The sequence below is a fragment of the Myotis davidii genome, unplaced genomic scaffold, assembly GCF_000327345.1.
Source record: "Myotis davidii unplaced genomic scaffold, ASM32734v1 scaffold217, whole genome shotgun sequence".
Classification (NCBI taxonomy): Eukaryota; Metazoa; Chordata; class Mammalia; order Chiroptera; family Vespertilionidae; genus Myotis; species Myotis davidii.
The window spans coordinates 4,820,836-4,831,229 of NW_006290034.1; the positions used below are offsets into that span (position 1 = coordinate 4,820,836).

The 10,394-nt window shown below is 37.4% G+C and overlaps 1 protein-coding gene across 5 annotated transcripts in view; it reads right to left on the bottom strand.

Annotated features, from left to right (window-relative positions):
• Positions 1 to 4,189, bottom strand: part of WDR47 (WD repeat domain 47) — a 27,348-nt gene extending 23,159 nt beyond the window's left edge. For 2 of the 5 annotated variants that reach the window (XM_006762956.2, XM_006762955.2), the window contains exons 1-3: positions 4,007 to 4,189; positions 1,083 to 1,166; positions 445 to 529 (exon numbers count right to left, since the gene is read on the bottom strand). In XM_006762956.2, coding sequence (XP_006763019.1) covers positions 445 to 529; positions 1,083 to 1,166; positions 4,007 to 4,164 — 327 coding nt within the window. In that variant the 5' untranslated portion in view covers positions 4,165 to 4,189. Of the gene's footprint in view, positions 1 to 444; positions 530 to 1,082; positions 1,167 to 2,568; positions 2,656 to 4,006 lie in introns of those variants that run through there. The other 3 variants (XM_006762958.2, XM_006762957.2, XM_015563409.1) reach the window with 2 other exon arrangements.
• Between the last annotated feature and the right edge of the window lie 6,205 nt (positions 4,190 to 10,394).

Here is a 10,394-nt window from a genome sequence, read left to right on the forward strand (position 1 = left end):
TAATCAAAAAATTTAGTATCATTTAATTTATATTGTCATAAAGAAAACCATTTTTTAAAAAAAAAAAAAAAAACATTTCTGCATCAAAGGAAATATGAGCAGACAGAAAGAAGAGGCAAACACATCCACTCTGCGACGAGAGAAGCAGCACTGCTATCGAGTCATCAAGTCACACCTCTATTGCTGCCTAAACCACCTCATCAGGACGGGAGCACATTCTCGCCCACCAGCCAGCCATTCAGTTACCATCTCTGCCAACGTCACGGGACGAATGTAGACTCACCACAGGCAGAAAGTACCACCACAGCCCAGGAGCAGAGCTTATCGGATCACGGCTCAAAAACACCTCAAAAACTCATGACACTAATCTTTTGTTTTAGTGAATAAAAAGTACTATGACTGAAACAATACTAGGGCGCAAACCTTCAGGAATAAAAATCTTACATGCTGGGGCTCATCTTCTGATGACATTGCATTGTTAACACATAAAGCTTCTAAAAACTTCTGCTTCAGGATAATGTAACGGAACCTACGGAAAATAAAGTATGAAACATTAAAATGATTAAAAAACTGAGTTATAGCCATGTCGAAGACTGGAAATGGAACGCAAGTTCCTGAAGCTGTTAAAACAAGGTGTGTCTTAAAGAAGTAATTATTTATTTAAAAAAAGAACTTTAAAAAATTTAACTTTCCAATGTCTCATAAATCAAATGTAATTGTAAGTTACTATAAGTACCTTTGCTTTCAGGAAATTCTTAAAATATGTTATGAAGCTTATCACACTGAAGCCATAATAAAAGTAATTTCAGTAGCAAGTAGTCACAATTTAATACTAGAAGGATTTCTATTTCCAAAATTAATTCTAAACAAAAATCAAGTTTTTATGGAAGATGTCAAATGTAACCTAATATGAAATCAAAATTCAATAGGGGGTGTGCAGGAGGCAGCCCATCAATGTTTCTCTCATCGATGTTTTTCTCCCTCACGCTCCCTTCCTCTCTAAAAAATATCAATAAACACATTAAAAAATAGCAAGCTATGAAACATTAATTTTTAAAAAAAACCTTCGAATGAAATCTTACCTTTTTTTGTCAAATTTTTCCATACATTCTAGAGGCTGAATGAACTGAAGAACTTCATCCCATTGACCATCAAGGATTAGCTGCCTAGATAAAGGGGAAATCCATGTATTTATCAAATCTGGGTTACACTGATTAAAAGCAGAATAGATGACAAGATAGCATTAAAGCTTCAGTCTGAAGTCTGTAATGAGATGAACTTTTTACTTGGTTCCTCAACCACCATAATAAAAATTTTTTTTCACAACTGATTGGTAACCACATACGCTATACGAGAAACATTTGTGAATCTACAACCACTCCTCATCCTAACATAGGTGTTTTTTTCATTACCCTCTACTACTTACGGGCTCGTGTGTGGTTAAGTCCCTGTCTCAGTGTTTCTCAACTGGGGACAATTGGGCAATGTCTGGAGATATTTTTGGTTGTCACAACTGGGGTGCTACTGACATCTACTGGGTATAGTCAGAGATGCTGCTAAATACCCTACAATGCACAGGACGCCCTCACCCCCAAGCACATACACAACAAAGGACTATCTTGCACAAAATGTTGATAGTGCAGAGATTGAAAAGTCCTGCTCTAAATTGTGAATCATCTTTGAGGCATTTAGTACTAAAGTCTACAGTCTGAGAATGAAACAGGAAGGAGTAAGATCAGGTTTTATCCTACTTTAGGTCCTATGGGAACTTTTAAGTTACAAGGCATTCCTATTGCCACTCTTCTTTTATAACAGCAATTTCCCTCCTTTTGGATATTTTGAACAGTAAGATTTAAAAAGGAAGGGATCGCCCTAACTGGTTTGGCTCAGTGGATAGAGCATCGGCCTGCAGACTCAAGGGTCCAGGGTTCGATTCCGGCCAAGGCATGTACCTTAGTTGTGGGCACATACTCAGTGGGGAATGTGCGGGAGGCAGCTGATCGATGTTTCTCTCTCATCGATGTTTCTAACTCTCTATCCCTCTCCCCTCCTCTCTGTGAAAAATCAATAAAATATATTTTTTCTTAAAAATAAAAATAAAACAAAATAAAAAGGAAGGGGTGGCAGGAGGATCTACACAGGATTGCCAACTTTTGATTCTGCAAAGAAGGAATATTAATAAAAAGCAATCGCAATATAAATATATAATCATTTTATAAAGGGGCATTTTAATATTTAAAAATGTAGGAAGGCCCAACCAGTGTGGCTCAGTGGCTGAGCATCAACCTATGAAACAGGAGGTCACAGGTTCGATTCCAGTTCAGGGCACATGCCCGGGTTGTGGGCTTCATCCCCAGTAAGGAGCATGCAGGAGGCAACTGATCAATGATTCTCTATAATATTAATGTTTTTATCTCTCTCTCTCCCTCTCCTTTCCTCTCTGAAGTCAATAAAAATATAAAACTTTAAAAAAAAATTATTTATAAATAAGTAAATAAATGTAGGAAGGAGGCCATTTCAAAGGCTAGCCCTTTAAGATGAATATATTTTGTTTAATGAAAAACTTACTATTCTGTAATTCCATGTATTTTTCCTCAGACCAGCAAAACTTCTTCACAAACCAACAGGTTTCAAGGGGGTATTTGAGAGCCACTGCTAAATGAAAAGACAAGGCCAGACTGCCTGAGGACTGGTTCCTAACATATTGTGGACTAAGCTCCCCAGGGTGGGGCGTGCAGGAGGCAGCCAATCAGTGATTCTCTCTCATGGATGTTTCTCTCTCTCTTCCTCCCTCCGTCCCCGCCTCCCTCTACCCTCCTCCCTCCTCTCTGAACTCATTTTAAAAAAAAAAAAATTTTAAGTTCCTTTTCTATGAACTAGGACCACTTCATTTCTTAAGGCTTCCTAAGTCATAAAATGCCACATGTCCAAGAATCTGTACAACTTGTCAAGGATATTTGGTATTTTTATCACGTAAGCATAAAATACATTTCTGTCCAGAAATTTGGGCTTTTCTTTTTCTGTCCAATTCAAGTTAGGATATATTTAGCTTTCCATTTTGGCAAACGTTAATTCCCTTTTGCTCTGCAATTCCATTTCCAAGAATCTTATTCTAATCCAAGATACAGAAAAAAAGGTGCTCAGTAGAGCATTTATTTAAGAAAACTTGAAAACAATTTATTGTCTAAAAATAGAGGAACCATTAAGAAATTAATAAAATTTGAAAATTTTTAAGGTGTAAATTTACAATTACATACAGAATCCTTATGATGTTAATGGATAAAGCAGGATACTAAACTATAAATGCAATATAATTGCTAAGAAAATATATTTTCTTAATTGCTGTTATTTTTTAATATGCAAGAAAATTGTTAGTAGAGCATCTAGATCAGGGGTCCTCAAACTACGGCCTGCGGGCCACATGCAAATACAAATATTGTATTTGTTCCCATTTTGTTTTTTTACTTCAAAACAAGATATGTGCAGTGTGCATAGGAATTTGTTCATAGTTGTTTTTTTTTAAACTATAGTCCGGCCCTCCAACGGTCTGAGGGACAGTAAACTGGCCCCCTGTTTAAAAAGTTTGAGGACCCCTGATCTAGATGGTAGGGTGATTTTTCTTCCTTAGTTTTCCAAATTTTCTATAATGAATATGTTTATATAATGAGAATGTTTTATTTCTATGTCTAAAAAATGATATTTCAGAAATATTTTCTCTTTCTGGAGTCCCTGCTTCCTTACTCAAATATTTTTTTAACAATGCCATAACCACAACGTAGCTGTAACTCCCGTTTTTTTAATGGACCTCTAGATCTTGCTACTGAAACCATTCTACAGAAAACATTGTTTGGTAAATGTTCCAATATAAACACAAACATTTTTTTTAAAGTATACTTACATAGCCGTTTCATGACTATAAAGAACAATCTGTGTTATACATACTACCTTATTGATACTTAACATTGCTTTAAAGGAGCCACACACCTCACAGCTAATGAATTCATACCTCAGGAAAAGCATATCATCTGAAAACAGGCCATTTATGACTCCACTTTCCTTCTCAAGAGCCAACATACTAATGTGAAGCTTCTTGGAATTCAAAAAGTCTAACATTAGCTTAATGATTTCGACCTCTTTTACATTCACTGTTTCTTCAGCCGTCATGTTGGTAGCCTAAATATTAAACAGAACAAAACAAAAATTAATCCTATTGCTTTATGTCCAAGTGTTACTGTCTGGAAAGTACACATAACAGGTTTCTTAGAAATATTTAGTTCAGATATTTTAAAGTGGAAATTGTAATACTTATCAAAACCAAGTCATTCTTTCAGGTGTAACAAAGGTATGACAATGACTTTTTAAGTCCTTATCTTTGAGAGATACACTTTGGAATCGTTACAGATTAATGCATATAGTCTTTGATTTGCTTCAAAATAATACAAGAAGAAGGGAGTGGCAGAAAATAAAGATGAAGCAAGAATAATCATGACTATTGAAGCAGGGTAATGGGTAATGGAGGTTCATTTGCTATGGTCTGAATGTTTGTATCTCCCAAAATTCATATGTTGAAATCGTAACCCCCAAAGTGATGGTTTTAGGAGGTGGGGCCTAAGGGAGATTATTAGGTCATGAGGTCAGGGCTCTCATGACTGGGATTAGTGCCCTTATAAGAGACCCCAGAAACCTGGCTCAACCCTTCCACCTTATGAGGATGCAATGAGAAGTCAACAGTCAGCAAGCAGGAAGAGAGCCCTCATCAGAGCCTGACCATACTTACCTTGGCCTTTTAGCCTCCAAAACTGTGAGCAATAAATTTTCACTACTTATAAGCCACCAATCAATGGTTTTCTGTAAAGCAACCCAGATGGACTAGGACAATATTATTCTTTCTATTCTTACACATGTTGAAAATTTGCCATAATAAAACATACTTTAAAAAGTTACTAATAAACAAACCATGTTTAGCTATGTCATAAATACCTTGTCCTAGGTATTCATACTCATTCCGTAAGCATTTAATGGCTTTTCTGTGATAGGCCCTATCCTGTACTCAGAAGACACTGGCCCTATCCTTAAGAAACTTACAGTCCAGCAGCAACATGTAAAATATTGCACCCTGTATTTTAGAACCAAACAAAACAAGGCTTGTTAAAATATGCAACTTTAAGTTATATTGGTACTATCAACCTAAACAATGATATTTTAACTCTCTAAAATCCCTTCCAGCCCTAACTGGTTTGGCTCAGTGGATAGAGCATCGGCCTGCAGACTAAAGGGTCCCAGGATTGATGGCGGTGAAAGGCACATGCCCAGGTTGCAGGCTCAATCCCCAGTGGGAGGCATGCAGGAGGCAGCCAATCAATGATTCTCTCTCATCATTGATGTTTCTATCTCTCCCTCTTCCTTCCTCTCTGAAATCAATAAAAATATTTTTAAATTAATTAATTAATTAAAATCCCTTCTAACTCTTATTACCTACTAGAGGCCCAGTGCACGAATTCGTGCACCAGTGCACCTGGCCTGCAGGATTGGGCCTAAACCAGCTCTCTGACATCCCCCAAGGGGGTCCCAGATTGTGAGAGGGCGCAGGCCAGGCCGAGGGACCCCACTGGTGCCGGGGAGGGACGCGGGAGGTTGGCCAGCTGGGGAGGGACTGTGGGAGGCTCCAGGGAGTGTCCGGCCCATCTCACTCCAATTGGCGGGACCTCAGCAGCAAGCTAACCTAAAGGTTGGAGTGTCTGCCCCTGGTGGTCAGTGCACATCATAGCGAGCAGTTGAGCAGCCTTAGCATATCATTAGCATATTACTCTTTGATTGGTTGAACAGACAACCAGACACTTAGCATATTAGGCTTTTATTATATAGGATATAAGTTTATAGGGATACAACTGAGCACATTGGTCATGAATTCATAAAGATTTAGAACTAGGACGAATTCTGAAGATCATTAGGTCAAAATTCTCATTTTACATATGAGTTCACACAAGTTAAATGGTCCAAGTTGTTACAGTTTTCAAATGTGAAGGCTCAGAGCATACAAACAACCACTTGAAGAAGACTAGCTACAAAGAAACATCCGATGAAACAGACTGTAAGCACATCTTTCTCACAGGACCAACTAACTTTAAGCAAGCTCACAGAAATATAAACACATATATGTATGAACATGGTTATTTTTTTCAATTTGTTTACTATTTTTTCAATTTATTTCTTCATAATGTGAAGTGCAAATTCCTAGTAGACCAGAATGCTCACATCAGATGATGCTCTCCTACACAGAGAAGGTGGTAGGGTAAACAAGGGACAGTGCCTGGGAAGATAGTTATATGACTCAAATATTTAATGATGTCAGACTAAGCTAATCTCACACAGCCACCTCCACAATAAAGACATGCCTGCTTCGGGAAACAGACCAATCCCAACTCTCTCTCCCAGCAGCCAGCCACCTGATTCCTCATGCTTTGGGTTTCCCTTTGCTGTCTTCTGAGCTTACCCCCCTGTTCATAGACTTTATCCAAAAGACAGTAAATTGAATGATATTTCCACTCGCTGAATTCTAATCATATTTCAGAATTGTCTCCCTGGGATTACTCCTAGAGCACAACATTAGCAATTTGAGCATTCCCCAAACCTTCAGATAATTTTTCCTAGCAAAGGAATGACTTTCACTAATTAAACTCTCATAAAAAAAATCATACCTCCCCACTGCATCTCTAAGTTCTTAAAGGGCACTATGTACCAACAATACAACTTCGTGCAGAATTGAGACTACAATTTTCTGATGTTGTTCAATACACACAATGATATTTAACATTTTATAGGCTACATATTATTCAACATTCAGTCTAAATATGAGGTAACTCTGGAGCTACTATGAATTTATAGCAATACTCATATTTTAAATCATAACTACAAGTTTAATGCTGCCATCATTTTAGTCAATAAAACCTAAAAGAAATTCATTCTTACAAATACATATTTTACATTGAGTCTACATTTAAATTTTGAATAGATGCAGAAAACATATCCTAGTTAACCTAGAATTGGTCAGGGCTTTTAAAAATTAATTTTAAAAGACAAGTTTTAATTCAATACTCTGAAATTCCCAATAGAGATATATTATATTTTAATCACTCAATCCATAATTTTAATTCTTATAAACTTCATTGTTGCTGTATACAATATAAAACATAGGCATGTGCTTGATGACTATATCTCAGAATTATTCTTTTCTAACCACCCTGTGTTACTGAAACATTTGAGTGGATCCCAAATCCTAGCTATATGATTTAGAAATTAGATACTACACACACACACACACACACACACACACACACACAGTAGTCCCTCCTTATCTGCAGGGGATACGTTCCAAGACCCTGAGGGGATGCCTGAAATCATGGATAACACTGAACTCTATATGTACTATGTTTTTTCCTATGCATACATACCTTTTCACTTAAAGGAAGCACGTTACGGCTCCTCTTTGGCATATCTAAATTGCCAGCAGCACCACTCTTGTGCTGTGGGGCCATTATTAAGTAAAATAAGGATTACTTGAACACAAGCACTGTGATACTGCAACAGTCAATCTGATAACTAAAACAGCTAATAAGTGGCCAGCGCATACAGTGAGTGTGGATAAAGGATGACTGGTGTTGGGGCAGGATGTAGCGGGACTGTGTGAGATTTCATCATGCTACTCAGAATAGTGCACAATTTAACACTTGTGAATAACTTAGTTCAAAATTTCCCATATAATATTTTCAGACTGTGGCTGACTGCAGGTAACTGGAACCATGGATAAGGGGGACTACTGTGCATATTTTTAAAATAACATTTAATTCATAAACACTTTTAATCTCCTTAAACTATTAATCATTACAAAACCAGAATTTTTCTCTAATTCAGAGGACAAGAACTCAAGAATAGCCCTAGCCAGTTTGGATAAAGCGTCAGCCTGTGGACTGAAGGGTCCCAGGTTCAATTCCGGTCAAGGGCATATGCCTGGGTTGCGGGCTCAGTCTCTAGTAAAGGGCGTGCAGGAGGCAGCTGATCAATGATTCTCTCTCATCATTGATGTTTCTCTCTCTCTCCCTCTCTGAAATAAATAAAAAAAATATTTCTTAAAAAAGAACTCAATAATAAATGCTTCTTCCCACCTCCTCAGGGAAGCTATAAATCAGTAAGAATTAACTAGCTTAGGAACAACTAAAATTATCTTTTAAAGTGGTTGAGCAGCTACCTATGAACCAGGAGGTCATGGGTGATTCCTGGTCAGGGCATATGCTGGGGTTGTGGGCTCGATCCCCAGTGTGGGGGCGTGCAGTAGGCAGTCGATCAAAGATTCTCTCTCGTTATTGATGTTTCTATCTCTCCCTCTCCCTTCCTCTCAGAAATCAGTAAAAATATATTAAAAATAAATAAAATGAGATGTATATAGTACAAAATGTTATATTAAAATAAATCAATGAAGAAGTGTCTAAAGAAAAGTACAGAGTAGATTTCTAAAAGCCATTTAGAAAAATAGAGCTCTGGCCCTTCAATCTAACTACAATTTAGCCAAAGTCAGCTCTGACAGGATCTTAGGTAGACCTGCCAGCTCATGGTACACATGAACAATGACTCACCACTCAGAACTTATGTAGGGCCAAAACTATAGTGTATTCCACTAAAAATCCAAAGTAAAATGGGGGAAACTCAAAATGTTTCAGTATTTCCATATTAAATGACAGATTTGTCTGTAAAAATATACCACAAAAACATTTTCCTTTAAGGAATACATTTTTACTTATATCCAATACCTGGACTGGGTAAGGTAAGGAAACAAGAATTTGTTTATTTGTTCATTTAAATTCCTTATTGTTTAAAGTATTACATATGTCTTTTTCCCCCATTGACCTCTCTCCAGCTGCTCCCACCCAAGAGTTTTCTTTAATAATAAGCACATCTGGCCCTGACCGGTGTGGCTCAGTTGGTTGTCTTGTGCACTGAAAAGTCGCCAGTTCGATTCTTGGTCAGGGCACAAACCCAGGTTCTGGGTTTGATCCCCGATCAGGGTATGGCGGGGGGTGGGGGGGGTTGATCTGAATAATAATAATAATAATAAGCACATCTGAAAACCAGCTGGAAGGTAGTTAATATTTCAGTACTTAAATAACAATTAATATCCACAGACACTAAATTTCATATGGACTCTCTATGTGTATTCATATTGATTTTTACCTTAGTGAAACAAGATTAGAAGAATGTATTAAGGAGGCAGAAATAAAATTATTTTTAGAAATCTAAGATTAAAGATAAAACGTTAACAATAAGAAAAAAAGATATACTGACAATAGAAATAAACCAACTTCTATGTACATTTCTATACATAGATATGGAAAAAGTTTTATAAAAAAACTAGAGGCCTGTTGCATGAAAAGATTCGTGCAATAGGCCTTCCCTTCCCCTGGCTGCTGGCACCGGTTTTCCTCCGGCACCCAAGATCCAGGCCTTCGCTCCAGCCAGAGGAGCCGCCTTCAGTCTTTGCTCCATGGCTTTGGGCCTACATATGCAAATTAACCACATCTTTGTTGGGGTTAATTTGCATATCTCGCTGATTAGCCAATGGGAGGTATGTCAATTCCCATGTTTGTCTATTATTAGATAGGATATCAGTGGTAGCTTTCTAACCAATTATAAATAGATATGATTTAAATGTTCCTTTGCGATGAGATTACTTACTTATAATACACATTAAAAAGGAAGAAAAACATACAAAACTAAGAATCATTCCGAAGCATAAGATTAAAGAAATTGGGGTACAGCCACTATAAACTTTGTAGTCTAGAAAAAAGTGCTTTAGAAAGGCTCCATTAATCCACAACTCCATCCTACACAATAAAAAGCACTCCCTTTTAATTTCCAACTATTACAGGATGCCTAATACTGAACTATGGTGCTTTACAATTCCAGTTTGCAGGTAAAAATGTGGATAAGTAAATGAAGTCCCATGAAGCCACCGAAGGAAAAAAAAATATCAAACTACAACATAGGACTACCTTACCTTTTCCTTTAAAAAATGAAAAAAGAAAGAAATCTGCTAGCTCTCTTCTTAACAAAATAGCACTTCAAAAACTTACATTGCTGCCAGGTCATTTAATTGTAAGTGTCCAAATCCTAAAAGAACAGGCCCCATCAGCTGGGAAGGAGATCATCCCCGGACAGTCTTCAGGTGAGACCACAGCCCCTGTGGCAGCTTGACTACACCCATGAGACCTTAAATCAGAGGCACCCCGCTGGTCTGTGCCCAGATTCCAGACCCTCAGGAACAGTGGTATTTGTTGTTTTAAGCCACTAATTTTAGGGAAAATTTGTTACAAACAATAGAGAATACGGAACTCCATTTTTTT